This window comes from Macaca thibetana, chromosome 1 (assembly GCF_024542745.1).
Source record: "Macaca thibetana thibetana isolate TM-01 chromosome 1, ASM2454274v1, whole genome shotgun sequence".
In the NCBI taxonomy this organism is placed as follows: Eukaryota; Metazoa; Chordata; class Mammalia; order Primates; family Cercopithecidae; genus Macaca; species Macaca thibetana.
In genome coordinates, this window is record NC_065578.1 from 25,776,148 (window position 1) to 25,795,987 (window position 19,840).

The window sequence follows — 19,840 nt, forward strand, 5'->3', positions numbered from 1 at the left end:
AGCGTCCCCCCTGGGGGATCAAACTGGACTGCTTCCCAGCCTCAGACAGAGAGCAGTCTGAGTCAGGCAGGAAAGTGGGACAGCCGGGGAGTTGGACCCCACCCTCTGTGAACCCCACTGGTACCTGATGGCATGTGGCTTGGAGAGGGCAAGTGACCTGGTGTGGAGGGCCAGAGGGTAAATCCTCAAACAAGTGGCAACAGGCCACCAACTTGAAAGGGAAAATTGTGTAGTGATGGGAAATGTGTCCAACAAACCTACTGGGTGACTAATTACAAAGGCTGGGCTGGAGCGTCAGAGGCTGCTTGTTAAACACTTCATTAAGTGGCACTCTGAAAGCTGCCACCTGCGCATTCTGGGAGCTCACAGGGGACCCTGAGGGGGAGTGAGGCCTGAGGGATGGAACCATCTTCAGGTAGATTGAGAAAGAGCCTGGATCTCACTTCCAAACACAGCCTGGGGCTCATAGGTCAGAGACTTCAACGGGAGAAAAGCTAAAGGAAGCAGGGTGCAGAAAGGAGTTTCAGGGAAGTGGTGGCTATGTGACTTTGAGCAAATCTCACCCCTCTCTGAGACTTAGTGTTCCCATCTCTGTGGTCCTGTGTGTGTCACAGAGACACAGTGGGGATTAAATTCGATGGTGAATATGAAAGTGCTTGGGAAACTCTATGGCCCTACCTAAACATGAGTTATCCTCACCTGAATCAAGGGGAGAAGTTACCTGGCAGGATTAGGAACCCCATCCTCCTGAACCTTTATGGGCTCTGTCGAGGCAGAAGCAGCCAGGGGCTAAAGCCGCCCTTAGCCTCTGTAAGGGCGCTGTGAAGGAGGATCTGATTTGAGAAGCCAGGCAGTTTCCTGATGTGAGCAGCCATATGATGCCAGCCCCGAACAAGAGGGGGCAGCCTAGAGCCTGGAAAGGTGCCTGTGCAGGTGGGGCCCACGCCCAGATTTCTTCTGCTGACTGTTCTGATGACTCACCCCCACATCCCAGCCTTTTTACCTTTACTGCAGAGCCGGAAAGGGTGTGGGAGGAGAGGAGAGGGAGGCAGGTCTTGGGCCCTGGTCCCGCCCCCTGCTCCTCCCCACCCTTCTCTGGGCCTGGCCACCCAGCCAAAAGGCAGGCCAAGAGCAGGAGAGGCACAGAGTCCGGCATTGGTCCCAGGCAGCAGTTAGCCCGCCGCCCGCCTGTGTGTCCCCAGAGCCATGGAGAGAGCCAGTCTGATCCAGAAGGCCAAGCTGGCAGAGCAGGCCGAACGTTATGAGGACATGGCAGCCTTCATGAAGGGCGCCGTGGAGAAAGGTGAGGAGCTCTCCTGCGAAGAGCGAAACCTGCTCTCAGTAGCCTACAAGAATGTGGTGGGCGGCCAGAGGGCTGCCTGGAGGGTCCTGTCCAGTATTGAGCAGAAAAGCAACGAGGAGGGCTCGGAGGAGAAGGGCCCCGAGGTGCGTGAGTACCGGGAGAAGGTGGAGACTGAGCTCCGGGGCGTGTGCGACACCGTGCTGGGCCTGCTGGACAGCCATCTCATCAAGGAGGCTGGGGACGCGGAGAGCAGGGTCTTCTACCTGAAGATGAAGGGCGACTACTACCGCTACTTGGCCGAGGTGGCCACTGGTGACGACAAGAAGCGCATCATCGACTCAGCCCGGTCAGCCTACCAGGAGGCCATGGACATCAGCAAGAAGGAGATGCCGCCCACCAATCCCATCCGCCTGGGCCTGGCCCTGAACTTTTCCGTCTTCCACTACGAGATCGCCAACAGCCCCGAGGAGGCCATCTCGCTGGCCAAGACCACTTTCGATGAGGCCATGGCTGATCTGCACACCCTCAGCGAGGACTCCTACAAAGACAGCACCCTCATCATGCAGCTGCTGCGAGACAACCTGACGCTGTGGACGGCCGACAACGCCGGGGAAGAGGGGGGCGAGGCTCCCCAGGAGCCCCAGAGCTGAGTGTTGCCCACCACCGCCCCGCCCTGCCCTGCCCCCTTCAGTCCCCCACCCTGCCGAGAGGACTAATATGGGGTGGGAGGCCCCACCCTTCTCCCCCAGGCGCTGTTCTTACTCCAAACGGCTCCGTGGAGAGGGACTGGCAGAGCTGAGGCCACCTGGGGCTGGGGATCCCACTCTTCTTGCAGCTGTTGAGCGCACCTAACCACTGGTCACGACCCCAGCCCTGCTCTCCGCACCGCTTCCTCCCGACCCCAGGACCAGGCTACTTCTCCCCTCCCTCTTGCCTCACTCCTGCCCCTGCTGCCTCTGGTCGTAGGAATTGAGGAATGTCCCGCCTTGTGGCTGAGAACTGGACAGTGGCAGGGGCTGGAGATGGGTGTGTGTGTGCGCGCGCGCGCGAGCCAGTGCAAGACCGACATTGAAGGAAAGCATGTCTGCTGGGTGTGACCATGTTTCCTCTCAATAAAGTTCCCCTGTGACACTCCTCCTGTCTCTCTCCAGTTCTTGGCGATGGGTTGGGAGTGGAACTGGAATCTGATTTAGAGATCCTGACTTTCGACCTCTGAGTTAGGGCCCTGACCTCCCTGGGTGGCTCAGTGACCTGCACGCAAGACTTTGAGTCCAGGTGAGGCCGGGGTCCGGCTGTCTCCATCAGGGCGGCCCCAGTCAAACTGGATGGGACCGGGAGGGTCAGGTGAACCCACAGGAGGCGCCGAGCCTCCTCTGCAGGGCCGAGGGGAGGTGAGTGGGAGCCGCAGCGCGGGAGGCTGACGAGCTCAGGTGGAGCGGGACAGGAAATAGTGAAGTCTCCGGCATGAGATCTAAGGACAGCGCTGCAGTAGTGAGCGGCACTGAGCACCCGATTTACAGGCGGGTCACAGTCTCATCAAGGGCTCAGATCTCAGCGGAGGGAAGTACGATTTGAGGCAGGGGTACAGTGCCGCCATAAAAGCCCAGATCTTAGGAGAGGGTCACGTCCCAAAGAGTTCGGAAATGGAGACAAAAGGAAACGGGCTGGTGGGGAGGAAGGACGAGCTGGGTGGGAATGGCCGCTGGGAGCGTTGCCTGCCGAGCCCGCCGCCTCCGCTCTCTGCAGCCAGCAACACGCCGGAACCTGCGGCCGCATTGCTCGGTCTCGCCTTCACAGCCAGGACTGGAGGCGGGGCCCGAGGCTCTGCCACCCAATCACAGGAGGGAGCTGCCCCAGGGTACCACCCCGGGGGGCCCGACGAGCCAATGGGAAACTGAGCGGCGGACCGCGCGCGGCGAGTTTCCCGCCGCCCGCCAGGCCTGGCGGACGCCACAACTAGCTGACTGACTGAGCGGCGCCCCCGCCGCCTGCTGAGCGCCGAGGGGCGGCGCTTTCCCGGTTTCACTCAGACAAGTTGTCACCCGTCTGGCCCGAGAGCTGGGAACCCTCTAGAGCAGCGGGACGAGGCAGGATAGCAAAATGCAGTGCCCGCCCGTTGAGTCATCAGCTCACCCGGCTGGGCCTGGGCCGGGCTGGCGGCGGGGTCGGCTGGAAAAAGGCCGCCAAGATGCCCCCACCACACTCCGGAGTCCAGGCAGCCCTGGACCTGTCGCCGAGAGGCTTGGATTGTGTCCCTGGCTGGCTGGCTGTGCGACCTTGGAAAAGCCGTTATACATCCCTGGGCCTCAGTTTCCCTCTTGTATCATAAGGGACTTGGACTAAAGGCTAACACAAATAGGCCGGGCGCGGTGGCTCACGCTTGTAATCCCTGCACTTTGGGAGGCCGAGGCGGGCGGATCACGAGGTCAGGATATCGAGACCATCCTGGCTAACACGGTGAAACCCCGTCTCTACTAAAAATACAAAAAATTAGCCGGGCGCGGTGGCGGGCGCCTGTAGTCCCAGCTACTCGGGAGGCTGGGGCAGGAGAATGGCGCGAACCCGGGAGGCGGAGCTTGCAGTGAGCCGAGATGGTGCCACTGCACTCCAGCCTGGGCGACAAAGTGAAGACTCCGCCTCAAAAAAAAAAAAAAAAAAAAAGGCTAACACAAGAGTGAACATTTGCGGTTTTGGCCTGGCGCAGTGGCTCACGCCTGTAATCCCAGCACTTTGGGAGGCCGAGGTGGGCGGATCACGAGGTCAGGAGATCGAGACCATCCAGGCTAAAACAGTGAAACCCCGTCTCTACTAAAAATACAAAAAATTAGCTGGGCGTGGTGGTGGGCGCCTGTAGTCCCAGCTACTCGGGAGGCTGAGACAGAAGAATGGCGTGAACCCGGGAGGCGGAGCTTGCAGTGAGCCGAGATCGTGCCTGCAGTCCAGCCTGGGCAACAGAGTGAGACTCTGTCCCCCCCCCACCTCCACCCCCCAAAAAAAGAAAGAGAAATTTGCGGTTTTGGACTCAGACGGCCTGGGTTTGACTCCCAGCCTGCCTTGACCAAGGCTCTTAATCTTGCTTATCTTTGTGTCCTCATTTATAAACAGGGGAACTGAAAAGCAGTACCTTCCTTTTACAGTTGCTGTAAAGTAACCCACAGGAACAGGCTCAACAAATTTAGTTTTTTTCTTTTTCTTTTTTTTTTTTTTTAGACAGAGTCTTGCGCTGTTGCCCAGGCTGGAGTGCAGTGGCACGATCTCGGCTCACTGCAAGCTCCGCCTCCTGGGCTCACGCCGTTCTCCTGTCTCAGCCTCCCGAGTAGCTGGGACGACAGGCGCCCACCACCACGCCCGGCTAATTTTTTGTATTTTTAGTAGAGATGGGGTTTCACCGTGTTAGTCAGATGGTCTCGAACTCCTGACCTCAGGTGATCCGCCTGTCTCGGCCTCCCAAAGTGCTGGGATTACAGGAGTGAGCACCACTCCAGGCCATTTTTTTTTTTTTTTTCTTTTTGAGACAGGGTCGGGTTCCCTCACCCGGGTGCGACAGTGGCGTGATCTCAGCTAGAGCTTCTGGTCTTAAGTGATCCTCCAGCCCCAGCCTCCTAGTAGCTGGGACTACAGGGGACTGCCACCACACCCAGCTAATTTTTTATTTTTTTATTTATTTTTTTATTTTTTTTTTGAGACGGAGTCTCACGCTGTTGCCCAGGCTGGAGTGCAGTGGCGCGATCTCGGCTCACTGCAAGCTCCGCCTCCTGGGTTCAGGCCATTCTCCTGCCTCAGCCTCCTGAGTAGCTAGGACTACAGGTGCCCGCCACCGCGCCCGGCTAATTTTTTGTATTTTTAGTAGAGACGGGGTTTCACTGTGGTCTCGATCTCCTGACCTTGTGATCCGCCCGCCTCGGCCTCCCAAAGTGCTGGGATTACAGGCTTGAGCCACCGCGCCCGGCCTTATTTTATTTTTTGAGACGTTGTCTCGCTCTGTCACCCAGGCTGGAGTGCAGTGGCCCGATCTGGGCTCGCTGCAAGCTCCGCCTCCCGGGTTCACGCCATTCTCCTGCCTCAGCCTCCTGAGTAGCTGGGACTACAGGCGTCTGCCACCACGCCCGGCTAATTTTTTGTATATTTAGTAGAGACGGGGTTTCACCGTGTTAGCCAGGTTGGTCTCGATCTCCCGACCTCGTGATCCACCCACCTCAGCCTCCCAAAGTACTGGGTACAGGCGTGAGCCACCCCACCTGGCCTTATTATTTCTTTTTTTAGACAGAGTCTCGCTCTGTTGCCCAGGCTAGAGTGCAGTGGTACAATCTTGGCTCACTGCAACCTCCGCGTTCAGGGTTCAAGCGATTCTCCTGCCTCAGCCTCCTTAGCAGCTGGGATTACAGGCATGCACCAGCATGCCCAGCTAATTTTTTGTATTTTTAGTAGAGACGGGGTTTCACCATGTTGATGAGGCTGGTCTCGAACTCCTGACCTTGTGATCCACCCACCTTGGCCTCCCAAAATGCTGGGATTACAGGCATCAGCCACCACGCCTGGCCTATTTTTTATTTTTTTTATTTTTTATTTTTGAGACAGGGTCTGGCTCTGTCACCCCAGGCTGACAGTGGTGCGATCTCAGCTCACGGCAACCTCGAGCTTTTGGTCTCAAGCGATCCTCCCACCTCAGCCTCCTGGTAGGTGGGACTACAGGTGCCTGCCACTGCACCCAGCTAATTTTTTGTTTTATTTTTAGTAGAGACAAGGTTTCACCATGTTGGCCAGGCTGGTCTCAAACTCCTGGGCTCAAGCGATCCTCCTGCCTTGGCCCCAAAGTGCTAGGGTTACAGGCTTGTGCCACCTCACCCAGCCTCAAATGTCAGCTATTAAGGAATCCTTCCAGCTTCAGTAAGTCTAGGATTTGGCCAGCATTTTTATGCCCAAAGCAGCATAATGAGGCAGGCCCAGTCCTGAGGAGCAGCCTTATTGCCAAAGCTGACCTGCATGCCTGCTGAGCCCCTGATAATGCTGCCCTCACATCAGGTGGTCACTCTTCCACCTGGCAAGATACAGCTGAGCCCAGGGTCCAAGCTTGGCTATACCTATGGGACTCAAAACTGAAGAGCTTTGTCAGAATTCCTGCTTCTACAGAGGAAGCTGGCAGGACCACTCTGATGGGCTTTGTCAGAATTCCTGCTTCTACAGGGGAAGCCGGCAGGACCACTCTGATGCCTTCTGGGTCCCCTGTTTTCTCCCTTCCTTTCCTAGAGGTGTGTCAGATTTCAAGGCTCCAAACCAGGGACTCTAGGCAGGGCAAATAACTCCACTCAGCTCTAGAGGTGACCTGATTTCTCTCACCAGACAGGTCTGGTGACTCTCTCTTAATGGGCAAGTCCTGGGAAAGGAACTTCTTTCTTTTCTCTCAGCCTCTGACTTTTGTCTGTTAGCTCTGGACCACTCGTGGTTGCCCCATATGGGGAGAAGTAAGCTGCCCTAAGGTAGTGTGTCGGTGTTGAAGTATTTTAAACCAGATGCTGTGCATTGGAATATCTCTAAATCAGATGCTTACTAGGGCTAAATGTGAGCTGGCTTAGGCACCAGCTTCTTTTATTTTCTTTATTTTCTTTTTTTCTCTCTCTCTCCTTCTTCTTTTTTTTTTTTTTTTTTTTTTTTTTTTTGAGACGGAGTCTCACTCTGTCGCCCAGGCTGGAGTGCAGTGGCTGGATCTCAGCTCACTGCAAGCTCCGCCTCCTGGGTTTACGCCATTCTCCTGCCTCAGCCTCCCGAGTAGCTGGGACTACAGGCGCCCGCCACCTCGCCCGGCTAGTTTTTTGTATTTTTTTAGTAGAGACGGGGTTTCACCGTGTTAGCCAGGATGGTCTCAATCTCCTGACCTCGTGATCCGCCCGTCTCGGCCTCCCAAAGTGCTGGGATTACAGGCTTGAGCCACTGCGCCCAGCCCTTTTCTTTTCTCTCTCTTTTTTTTTTTTTTCACTTGGTCACCCAGGCTGAAGTGCAATGCCACGATCTCGGCTCACTGCAGCCTTGACCTCCCAGGTTCAAGCTATCATCCCCCCTCAGCCCCTCAAGTAGCTGGGACTACAGGTGTGCACCACCATGCTCAGCTAATTTTTGTAGAGACAGACTTTCACTATGTTGCCCAGGTGGGTCTTGAACTCCTCAGCTCAAGCAATCCACCCATCTCAGCCTCCCAAACTGCTGAGATTACAGGCGTGAGCCACCACGTCCAGGCTCTTTTCATTTTTAATGTTTCAATGCTTAATGTCCAGGCTCTTTTCATTCTTAATGTTTTTATGGGTACATAATAGTTGCACATATTGGGCACCAGGTTCTGACCACAAGGATCCTAAACCTTTTTGTCCATGACTTTTTTTTTTAATCTCTTGGTGAACATTTCTTGCCATCTTTTCCTGGCCTACATTTGATATTTGAACAATTTCAAGGCCAGGCACAGTGGCTCATGCCTGTAATCTCAGCAATTTGGAGGGCGAGGCAGACAGATCACTTGAGGCCTGAAGTTTGAGACCAGCCTGGCCAACATGGCGAAACCCCATCTCTACTAAAAATACAAAAATTAGCATGCGCCTATAGTCTCATCTACTTGGGAGGCTGAGGCGGGAGAATCGCTTGAACATGGGAGGCAGAGGTTGCGAGCCAAGATTGTGCCACTGCCACTCCAGCCTGGGTGACAGAGTGAGACTCTCTCTCAAAAAAAAAAAAGGGTGGGTGCAGTGGTTCACACCTGTAATCCCAGCACTTTGGGAAGCCGAGGCGGGTGGATCACCTGAGGTCAGGAGTTTGAGACCAGCCTGGCCAACATGGTGAAACCCCGTCTCTACTAAAAATACAAAATTAGCTGGGCATGGTGGTGGGCGCCTGTAATCCCAGCTACTTGGGAGACTGAGGCAGGAGAATTGCTTGAACCCGGGAGGCGGAGGTTGTGGTGAGCTGAGATCACGCCACTGCACTCCAGCCTGGGCAACAGAGTAAGACTCTGACTGCAAAAAAAAAAAAAAAAAAAAAAATTCAGACCCACTGCTAATGGGTACAGAGTTTCTTTTTCTTTTCTTTTCTTTTCTTTTTTTTTTTTTTTTTTTTTGAGAAGGAGTCTCACTCTGTTGCCAGGCTGGAGTGCAGTGGTACCATCTCGGCTCACCACAACTCTGCCTCTTGGGTTCAAGAGATTCTCCTGCCTCAGCCTCCCAAGTAGCTGGGATTATAGGCACATGCCAACACGCCCGGCTAATTTTTGTATTTTTCAGTAAAGACAGAGTTTCAACATGTTGGCCAGGCTGGTCTCAATCTCTTGGCCTCGTGATCCGCCTGCCTCATTCTCCCAAAGTGTTGGGATTACATGTGTGAGCCACCGCGCCCAGCCCAGAGTTTCTTTTGGGGTAATGAAATGTTCTAGATTTATTTTTTTATTTATTTTTTTTTTTTTTTGAGACGGAGTCTCACGCTGTTGCCCAGGCTGGAGTGCAGTGGCGCGATCTCGGCTCACTGCAAGCTCTGCCTCCCGGGTTCCCGCCATTCTCCTGCCTCAGCCTCCTGAGTAGCTGGGACTACAGGCGCCCGCCACCGCGCCCGGCTAATTTTTTGTATTTTTAGTAGAGACGGGGTTTCACTGTGGTCTCGATCTCCTGACCTTGTGATCCGCCCGCCTCGGCCTCCCAAAGTGCTGGGATTACAGGCTTGAGCCACCGCGCCCGGCCATGTTCTAGATTTAAATAGTTGCACAGCTTTGTGAATATACTAAAAACCACTGAATTTTACACTTTAAAAAGGTGAACTTTATGGTACATGAATTATATCTTAATTTAAAAATCTGTCCCAGAAGAAAAAGCAGGTAAGAATGCCAAGTTCCACTGGAAATTTCTTGGTGACCTCCCCTTCCCATTGTCCCCTCCACTTGATCATGTTCTTTTTAACCTTTTCCAAATTTCAAAGCCCATCTCTAGGTCACAACTAGGTTAGCCACTCCCTTTTTTTTTTTTTTTTTTTTTTTTTTTTTGAGACAGAGTCTCGCTCTGTCGCCTAGGCTGGAGTGCAGTGGCGCGATCTAGGCTCACTGCAAGCTCCGCCTTCTGGGCTCACACCATTCTCCTGCCTCAGCCTCCCGAGTAGCTGGGACTACAGGCGCCCGCCACCATGTCCAGCTAATTTTTTGTATTTTTAGTAGAGACGGGGTTTCACCATGTTAGCCAGGATGGTCTCGATATCCTGACCTTGTGATCCGCCCGCCGCAGCCTCCCAAAGTGCTGGGATTACAGGTGAGAGCCACCGCGCCCAGCCAGTCACTCTCTTTAACACATGTACAGAGCTTTGGATATGCTGTTTTACCAACACTTTCCATGTATGTAGGTACATGTGTTCAGTTCTGATTTCATATGTACTTAATCCTACCTCTGGGTTTGCAGCTATCCTGGATTTCTCATCTCCTCAGAGAGCTCCTGGATAATGGTACCTTTGTCCCATTATTCCTCCTTTCTTCCCACAGTGACTCCCGCAGGGTTCCGTATACTGGAAAGTGCTCAAAACTTGGATATATTTATTATTTTTATTTTTGAGACAGGGTCTCCCTCTGTTAACCAGGCTGGAGTGCAATGGCATGATCATACCTCACTGTAGCCTTGAACTGTGCACAAGCAATCCTCTGGCCTCAGGTTTCTGAGTAGCTAGGACTACAGATGTGTGCCATTGTGCCTGACTAATATTTTGTTTTGTTTTTTGAGACGGAGTTTTGCTCTTGTTGCCCAGGCTGGAGTGCAATGGCATGATCTTGGCTCATCACAGCCTTCACCTCCCAGGTTCAAGCAATTTTCCTGCCTCAGCCTCCCAGGTAGCTGGGATTACAGGCATGCACCACCATGCCTGGCTGATTTTGTACTTTTAGTAGAGATGGGGTATCTCCATATTGGTCAGGCTGGTCTCGAACTCCCGACCTCAGGTGATCTGCCTGCCTTGGCCTCCCAAAGTGCTGGGATTACAGGTGTGAGCCACCGCGCCCAGCCATGCCTGGCTAACTTTTAAAAAAAAAATTGGGGGCTGGGTGCGGTGACTCACGCCTGTAATCCCAGCACTTTGGGAGGCCGAGGTGGGTGGATCACGAGGTCAGGAGATCAAGACCACCCTGGCTAACACAGTGAAACCCCGTCTCTACTAAAAATACAAAAAATTAGCCTGGCGTGGTGGCGGGTGCCTGTAGTCCCAGCTACTCGGGAGGCTGAGACAGGAGAATGGCTTGAACCTGGGAGGCGGAGCTTGCAGTGAGCTGAGATCACGACACTGCACTGCAGCCTGGGCGACAGAACGAGACTCCGTCTCAAAAAAAAAATACAAAAAATTAGCCGGGCGTGGAACCTGGGAGGCGGAGCTTGCAGTGAGTTGAGAACGCGGCCACTGCACTCCAGCCTGGGCGACAGAGCGAGACTCCGTCTAAAAAAAAAAAAATTTGTAGAGACAGGGTATTGCTATATTGTCCAAGTTGGTCTTGAACTCCTGGCCTCAGGTGATTCTCCAGCCTCAGCCTCCTAAAGTGTTGGGATTACAGGTGTGAGCCACTGCACCTGGCCAGAACTTGGGTTTAAAACTACCCTTCCGGCCGGGCACGGTGGCTCAAGCCTGTAATCCCAGCACTTTGGGAGGCCGAGACAGGCGGATCACAAGGTCAGGAGATTGAGACCATCCTGGCTAACACGGTGAAACCTCGTCTCTACTAAAAATACAAAAATTAGCCAGGCGTGACAGTATGTGCCTGTAGTCTCAGCTACTCGGGAGGCTGAGGCAGGAGAATGGCATAAACCCGGGAGGCGGAGCTTGCAGTGAGCTGAGATCCGGCCAATGCACTCCAGCCTGGGCGACAGAGCAAGACTCTGTCTCAAAAAAATAAAATAAAATAAAATAAAATAAAATAAAACTACCCTTCCAAATGCCTGGTAACCAGGATTAGTTCCAGACCATTATGGAAATGGAAATACAGCTAGTCCTGGGATGAGGAAGGGCTGTCCAGAGACTGGAGCTCACACAGATTCAAGGGATCTCAGCCTTATCTTTTCTATATTGCCAGATTATCCCCAAGAAAATGGAGGCCCAGCGCTTGCAAATACCTTCTCCTCCGAAGAATTTGAATGGTATGGAGAAAATCTGCAACCTAAAATGACCTACTAAAGTTATCTACTCTTCCCTCTGTTATGCATAGTTACTTCAGAAGGTCAAATCCAAATGGCTCTGTAGAATCCACAGGAGTAGGTGATGGAGGCCAACACTGCCTTCTCAAAACCAGCCAGGCACCCCAGCAAGGCCAAGGCCACTGTGGCTCCTTCCAGAAAAAGCAAGGTACTCTTCCCTGCCTCCATCTCCCTCGCTCCTTCCAGAAAAAGCAAGGTACTCTTCCCTGCCTCCATCTCCCTCTCTCTCTCTCTCTCTGACACACACACACACACACACACACACACACACACACACACACCCCCAGATGTCCAGAGGCTTGCATCAAGGCTTGCTTTTCTGACCAACAGTGTCCCATTTCTGCTTCTTCCTAGAGAACAGAGTACAGTAGCAGCCCCAGCAGGCATGACAAGTGTGTGCCAGGTAGTTTCATACCTTAATCCTCACAGTAATACATGTTATTACATTTGTTTTGCAAATAAAAAGACTGAAGCTCAGAGCAGCTAAATAACCTAATAACCAAGGTTGTACAACTACTCACGTGCTGAGGAGTGGAAACAGGGTCTGACTCCAAGCCCCATGATTTTCTTTTCTTTTTTTTTTTTTATGAGACGGAGTCTGGCTCTGTTGCCCAGGCTGGAGTGCAGTGGCATGATCTCGGCTCACTGCAACCTCTGCCTCCTGGGTTCAAGCAATTCTCTTGCGTCACCCTCCCGAGTAGCTGGGACTACAGGCACATACCGTCATGCCTGGCTAATTTTTTGTATTTTAGTAGAGATGGATTTTCACCATGTTGCCCTGGCTAGTCTCGAACTCCTGAGCTCAAGCAACTTGCCTACCTTGGACTCCCAAAGTGCTAGGATTAGAGGCGTGAGCCACCACGCCCGGCCCAAGTCCCATTATTATTATTATCATTATTATTATTATTATTATTATCTTTTTTTTTCAAATGGAGTCTTGCTCTGTCACCCAGGCTGGAGTTCAGTGGTGCCATCTCAGCTCACTGCAACCTCTGCCTCCTGGGTTTAAGTGATTCTCCTGTCTCAGCCTCCTGAGTAGCTGGGATTACAGGTGCACGATACCACACCCAGCTAATTTTTGTATTTTTGTATTATTATTTTTTTGGTAGAGACAGGGTTTCACCACATTGGTCAGGCTGGTCTCGAACTCCTGACCTCAGGTGATCCACCTGCCTCAGCCTCCCAAAGTGCTGGAATTACAGGCATGAGTCACCGCACCCGGCCAGTCCCATGATTTTTAAACTACAATAGCTGTTTTCAAACTGTGTTCAGGTGGTTTCCCAGAAGCTGCCATGGGGCAGGAGCCAAGTGGTCAGTTTCCCGTTTCCATATACTTTGGCCAAAACAGTCACACATATGTCAGTTTTGTATGTTAGCAGTTCACCAGTTAAAAAATATCTATATTTGGCCAGGTGCCATGGCTCACACCTGTAATCCCAGCACTTTGGGAGGCCGAGGTGTGTGGGTCACCTGAAGTCAGGAGTTCGAGACCAGCATGGCCAACATGGTGAAACCCCATCTTTACTACAAAGTACAAAAAATGGCCGGGTGCGGTAGCTGACACCTGCAATCCCAGCTACTTAGGAGGCTGAGGCAGGAGAATAACTTGCATGCGGGAGGCAGAGGTTGCAGTGAGCCTAGATTGTGCTATTGCACTCCAGTCTGGGCAATGAGAGCAAAATTCCATCTAAAAAAAAAAATATATATATATATATACACAAAAAAAATAAGCTGAGTGTGGTGGTGGGCTCCTATAATCCCAGCTACTCGGGAGGCTGAGGCAGGAGAATCGCTTGAACCCAAGAGGCAGAGGTTGCAGTGAGCCTAGATTGTGCTATTGCACTCCAGTCTGGGCAATGAGAGCAAAATTCCATCTTAAAAAAAAAAAAAAAATATATATATATATATATATATATATATATATATATATACAAAAAATAAGCTGAGTGTGGTGGTAGGCTCCTGTAATCCCAGCTACTTGGGAGGCTGAGGCAGGAGAATCGCTTGAACCCTAGAGGCAGAGGTTGCAGTGAGCCGAGATTGCTCCATTGCACTCCAGCCTGGACAACAAGAACAAGAATCTGTCTCAAAAAAACAAAACAAAACAAAGCAAACAAAAAAACCCAAACTAACTACATTATGTTATGGTGCCCTGCTCCTATCTTAGACTTTCTAAGAATCAAGAAAGCCTTCTTCTGGCCGGATGTGGTGGCTCACGCCTGTAATCCCAGCACTTTGGGAGGCCGAGGTGGGCAGATCACTTGAGGTCAGGAGTTCAAGACCAACCCGGCCAACATGGTGAAATCCCATCTCTACTAAAAATATAAAAATTAGCCAGGCATGGTAGCACGCATCTGCCGTGCCAGCTACTTGGGAAGCTGAGGCAGGAGAATATCTTGAACTAGAAGGCAAAGGTTGCAGTGAGCTGAGATTGCACCACTGCACTTCAGCCTGGGCAATAGAACAAGACTGTCTCCAAAAAATAAGTAAAATTAAAATGAAAAGAAAGCCTTCTTACTCTCCTCTCAATCTAATTCCACCCTAGTCTCTGGCAGAAAAGAATTGTCTTAAATGAGAAAAGACTGTGAACTGGACCAATTTCCAGGCTCATTGACCAAGTTTAGGTTTTCTTAACCTGATTCCACTCTTAGTTCCTTGAAATTCTTCACCCTGTTCACAGGGTCCACCTCATCCCTGCTGTGTGGGGAGTGGAAAAGGCAGGTTTCTGCAAAGAAGGTCCCCCTCCTCTCAGAATCCCCCTAGTCCCACCTACCCACTGAGTCAGGAGCCAGGAATGTCTGTGGGGGCAGCAGACAGGTATGTCACCCTGGGGGTGTCAGAGGCTGATTCATCTCTCATCTCCACCCCATCTTCTCCTTACAGCTCTCTGGGAACTATAACCCTTTGTCTAGAAATAAAAGAGTAAAATCCAGGACTCTGGGCTGGGCACGGTGGCTCACACCTGTAAATCCAGCACTTTGGGAGGCCGAGGTGGGTGGATCACGAGGTCAGGAGTTCAAGACCAACCTGGCCAAGATGGTGAAACCTGGTCTCTACTAAAAATACAAAAATTAGCCGGGCGTGGTGGCAGGTGCCTGTAATCCTAGCTACTAGGGAGGCTGAGGCAGAGAATTGCTTGAACCCGGGAGGCAGATGTTGCAGTGAGCCGAGATAGTGTCACAGCACTCCAGCCTGGGCGACACAGCAAGACTAGGCCTAAAAAAAAAAAAAAAAAAAAAAATTCTGGGACTCTGAAAAGCATCAAGTCTTCAAATCGGTGGTGGGCTAGGTACAGGATTGAATATATATTATGGTATTAAAGAAATATTTGTTGAAAGAAAGAAGGCAGGGAGACATTCTCTCCCTTTTCTCCTCTAGAGTAAACCCAATCTGAGATTTTCTTGTCTGTACAGAGGAGTGACTTTTAGCTCAAAAAAGATTATGTGAAACTTTTATCTCAGAAAAGATTATGTGACTGGGTGAGGTGGCTCACACCTGTAATCCTAGCACTTTGGGAGGCCAAGGCAGGCAGATTGCTGGAGCCCAGGAATTCAAGACCAGCCTGGGCAACATAGCGAGACCCCATCTCTATCAAAAAGAATAAATTATGTGACCTTTGAGATTACTGATATTATGATTTATGAGTTGAGGGAAATTTTTTTTTTTTTTGAGATGGAGTCTCGCTCTGTTGCCCAGGCTGGAGTGCAGTGGCGCAATCTCGGCTCACTGCAAGCTCCGCCTCCCAGGTTCATGCCATTCTCCTGCCTCAGCCTCCCTAGTAGCTGGGACTACAGGTGCCTACCACCACGCCCGGCTAATTTTTTGTATTTTTTAGTAGAGACAGGGTTTCACTGTGTTAGCCAGGAGTCTTGATCTCCTGACCTCGTGATCCGCCCAACCTCGGCCTCCCGAAGTGCTGGGATTATAGGCGTGAGCTACCACGCCCGGCCATAGTTGAAGGAAATCTTAACCCATGTCCCAGTCTCCCTTCTCTGCTGTTTCTGTGACTCCACAAAGCAACGTGCAGGCTCCAGGATTAATATATAGGAAGAACTTGGAGGTGATAATTCAGTGCAAAGGGAGGCACTGGGGACGTTCCTGGAAGCTAAACTGACATAGCAAGCACACTGCATTAGACTTCACATTTGGCCGGGTGCTCATGCCTATAATCCCAGCACTCTGGGAGGCTGAGGCAGGAGGATAGCCTGAGCTCAGGAGTTCTAGACCAGCCCGGGCAAGATAGCGAAACCCCATCTCTACAAAAAATACAAAAATTAATCAGGCATGGGGGTATGGGCCTATAGTCCCAGCTACTCAGTAGGCTGAGGTGGAAGATGGCTTGAGCCCGGTAGGTGGAAGTTGCAGTGAGCCTGGGCGACAGTGCAAGATCCTGTCTTCAAAAAAAAAAAAAATTCAAGTTTATTTGGCATGGCTACGAAGGGGCCTCTCATGTCCCTTCTCCACAACTGCTTCAGAGTTTTAGAATGAGGAGGAAAAAAAAGCCCTTGCCGTGTATTCTCATCCAGAGTAATTTACCAATACTGTCTTTTTTTACTGTCTTTTTTCCACCTCAGTTGGCCCCTAAATCCCCACCCCATTCCGTCACAGCCTGTCTTGGCCCACCTCGACACCTGGGCTGAGTTAGCTCCCTGGCTGGAAAAGGTCACACTGGGCTTGAAATGAGGCACATGGGTTTCCCCATCTTTAGCAGGCCTGATGCCATGGAGGTATGTGCTGCAACTCCTTCTAAATGGGACAAGAAAAGACAGTGAACGGCCCAGATCAGGCTGGGTAAGTAAAGGCTCAAAAGCCAGAGACAAGAGAAGAAAAGAGAGAGGAGGGGACTAGTGTTTTGCTAGAGAATTTCCCTCCAGGATTCCAGGATAATTGGGCCACTTCACTGCTTTCAAAATTGGTGTGATCCTTAAAAGTGCTTCAGTGGGTCTGAAGCCACTCCTCTCCCCACTTAGGATTCTTGAGAAAGGGACAGAGAATTCCTCAAATCGACCTCCCCTTTCTCTTTCCCACAGATCCTAATGGGACCATACTTCCTATATTCTCAGCCACCAGCGGGTGGGCATTTTGCTAATCCAGGCAGAAAGGATGTGCTTCAGCTCTGTGGGCTTTAGGGCCTCATCCTCACGCATAAGCCTCTTAGTCAGGCTGGAAACCTTTCCAATTACCTATGGTCCCTGCTAAGTTCTTCCAATTCTATACTGTCTTCTAATTGTTGAGGTCCCCAATTCAAAGCCAAGAAATGCATATAACCTAATGTCATTGGTTAGTAGGGATGACCAGGAAGGTCCCTTCTAAGGCACTCAGAGAGGTCTTCCTCCCTCCCGAAGTTGTAGAGAATTGTCAAGTGAAGTCTGGAGATGAGAAGAGCAATTTCAGACACTATCAGTGAGATGTAAAGTGGTATCTTTTTTGGAAAGCATTTTGGCAACATGAATCCCGAACCTGGAATATGTCAATTATTTCATTTCCAGGACTACCTCACAAGTTAAAAATCAGAGATTCAGACAATGATTTTAGTACAAAGATGTTAATTATCACACTATTTACAAAAGTAAAAATTGATGATGACTTGTAGGCTAGTAGTAGGCTAACCACGGGAGTATGGATAGGTAAACAATGTTATAGCCAAACCATGGACTATTACCATGGTGACATTACAAAGGTTATTTACTTGATTGTTTCAGACAGGGTCTCACTCTATTGCCCAGGCTAGAGTGCAGTGGCACGATCATAGCTCACTGCAGCCTCCATGTCCTGGCTCGAGTGATCCTCCCACATCAGCCTCCCAGAGTGCTGGAATTATAGGAATTGTATCTGTTTTTTATTACATGGAATGGTGTTAACTGAAAAAGGCAGGATATAACACAATCATAAAATATCGCACTTATATAAATGCAATATCCATCCCTAGGTATACAAAAATAAGACTGAAAGAATATACAAAATACCTCCAGATGTTTACAGAGAAAAAAAGAGAATACACAAAATATAGATTTGAATATAGAATTTATTTTTCTTTTAAACAGATGACCCCACAGAAAGCTTCTGTTATGGGATCCTGGGTGACTCATTTGCTCTTTTCATTTTCGTGTTTGTTTTTTTTTTGAGATGGACTTTCGATCTTGTTACCCAGGCTGGAGTGCAATGGCGCGATCTCAGCTCACTAAAACCTCTGCCTCTCGGGTTCAAGCAATCCTCCTGCTTCAGTCTCCCAAGTAGCTGGAATTACAGGCACATGCTACCATGCCCTGCTAATTTTTCTGCATTTTTAGCAGAGACAGGTTTTCGCCACGTTGGCCAGGCTGGTCTTACACTCCCGACCTCAGATGATCTGCCCGCCTTGGCCTCCCAAAGTGCTGGGATTACAGACATGAGCCACCATGCTTGGCCTTCTCTTTCATTTTCTAAGTTTTTTACTTTCCTGTATTAGGAAATTTTAAAATAATCTTTTTTTTTTTTTTTTTTTTTTTTTGAGACGGAGTCTTGCTCTGTCGCCCAGGCTGGGGTGCAGTGGCCGGATCTCAGCTCACTGCAAGCTCCACCTCCCGGGTTCACGCCATTCTCCTGCCTCAGCCTCCTGAGTAGCTGGGACTACAGGCGCCCGCCACCTCGCCTGGCTAGTTTTTTGTATTTTTTAGTAGAGATGGGGTTTCACCGTGTTAGCCAGGATGGTCTCGATCTCCTGACCTCGTGATCCACCCGTCTCGGCCTCCCAAAGTGCTGGGATTACAGGCTTGAGCCACCGCGCCCGGCTGGAAATTTTAAAATAATCTTAAGGATGACTGCCACATGCCAGCCATAATGGAGGATGGTCTTTCTTCTACCCTAGACATTTCACACTGCACAGGCCTCACTTGGATCTGACATCTTCCTTTCTGCACTGTGCAGATCCCCTCAGTATATGCAGAGAACAGAAAATCACTTTGCTGCCAGTGGAAGGTAGACAGAAGCTACATTTACTGGGGAAGAAAATACCCTTGCTGTCAAACCATGGCCTGAAAATAAAGGCCCTGAATTATTTCCACCTATCCCCACTCGATGGCTGCAGAAAATGCTGAGGGTGCTTGCATATGAGGCCATAAAGTTGTAAAGGATGCCTTCCAGCCCCCATTTGGTTTGTTTTGGTGAGAGCTGGGGCCTCTGTGATGGGCAAGCATCAAAACCCATGACCACAGCCATTGGTACTGCTTTCAAAAGCATAGCACCCACCCTAACGCCCTGATAAAGGATTTGTCCAGTAGTCTGGGCGTCAGGATTCCTGGGCTCTAGGCCCCACAGGTGATTCACAGCTAGCCCCAGGCTGTGCCTCCTGGCCTCAGTTTCCCTGGCTTGCTCTATTGGTACTTCCTGCCTACTCTGTGGGGTGTTAATAGGGGTGAGGTGCTTTGAACTTCTCAGATGAAAGAGGCTGGGAAGCAGCACCCAGTTATTAACCCCTATAGAGCCAGGCGTGGGAGCTGAGGTTGCTTTCATACTGTTCCAGTCACAGTAGCCTCCTCATATCCCCTCATTCGTCTGCCTTTGGCTCTGGCTGTCACAACCAGAAAGCAAAGCACAGTCAGTCCTATTTCAATGCTGTTTCAGAACAGATGTCCCTAAATGAATGTGCCAACTGCACAAACCACTGGTGAACTATCTATGATTTAGTAATACTTTATAGGTGCCTAATTTCTTTCTCCTGATTGGCTGCAAAACCTGTGGGACAAGGACTGTGACTTCTCACCAATAAATATACCAAAGGAGGAATACTCACAATTTAGTCAGCAAAACAGCTTATGAGAGAGCCAGGCTGACCAAAGTTCAAACTTCTCATCTTTCTGCTTCTTCACTGTAACATGGGTAATGGCTTATTAATTCTCCCCATCTTGTCTATCTCTAATGAGGATTATGTGTGGAAGCACTCTAAAATACCAAGCACTTCATGTGTGTTAAAAAGTCCAGGCCGGGCGCGGTGGCTCAAGCCTGTAATCCCAGCACTTTGGGAGGCCGAGACGGGCGGATCACGAGGTCAGGAGATCGAGACCATCCTGGCTAACACGGTGAAACCCCGTCTCTACTAAAAAATGCAAAAAAACTAGCCGGGCGTGGTGGCGGGCGCCTGTAGTCCCAGCTACTTGGGAGGCTGAGGCAGGAGAATGGCGTGAACCCGGGAGGCGGAGCTTGCAGTGAGCTGAGATCTGGCCACTGCACTCCAGCCTGGGCGGCAGAGCGAGACTCCGTCTCAAAAAAAAAAAAAAAAAAGTCCAAATGTGGCCAGGTGCGGTGGCTCACACCTGTAATCCCAGCACTTTGGGAGGCCAAGGCGGGTAGATCACGAGGTCAGTAGTTCAAG

At 50.8% G+C, this 19,840-nt stretch overlaps 2 protein-coding genes across 2 annotated transcripts in view; both read left to right on the forward strand.

Annotated features, from left to right (window-relative positions):
- The window catches only part of NUDC (nuclear distribution C, dynein complex regulator), a 149,587-nt gene that overhangs the window by 58,005 nt on the left and 71,742 nt on the right, over nucleotides 1-19,840 (forward strand). The window lies entirely within an intron of this gene.
- On the forward strand, nucleotides 160-2,437 carry SFN (stratifin). Its single transcript, XM_050796089.1, has one exon. It carries the CDS (start codon nucleotides 1,207-1,209, stop codon nucleotides 1,951-1,953), a length of 747 nt encoding a protein of 248 aa, XP_050652046.1. The 5' UTR covers nucleotides 160-1,206; the 3' UTR covers nucleotides 1,954-2,437.

Bases quoted from the DNA above. Each gene is read 5' to 3' on its own strand.
- SFN (XM_050796089.1), top strand. From the start codon at position 1,207: ATGGAGAGAGCCAGTCTGATCCAGAAGGCCAAGCTGGCAGAGCAGGCC.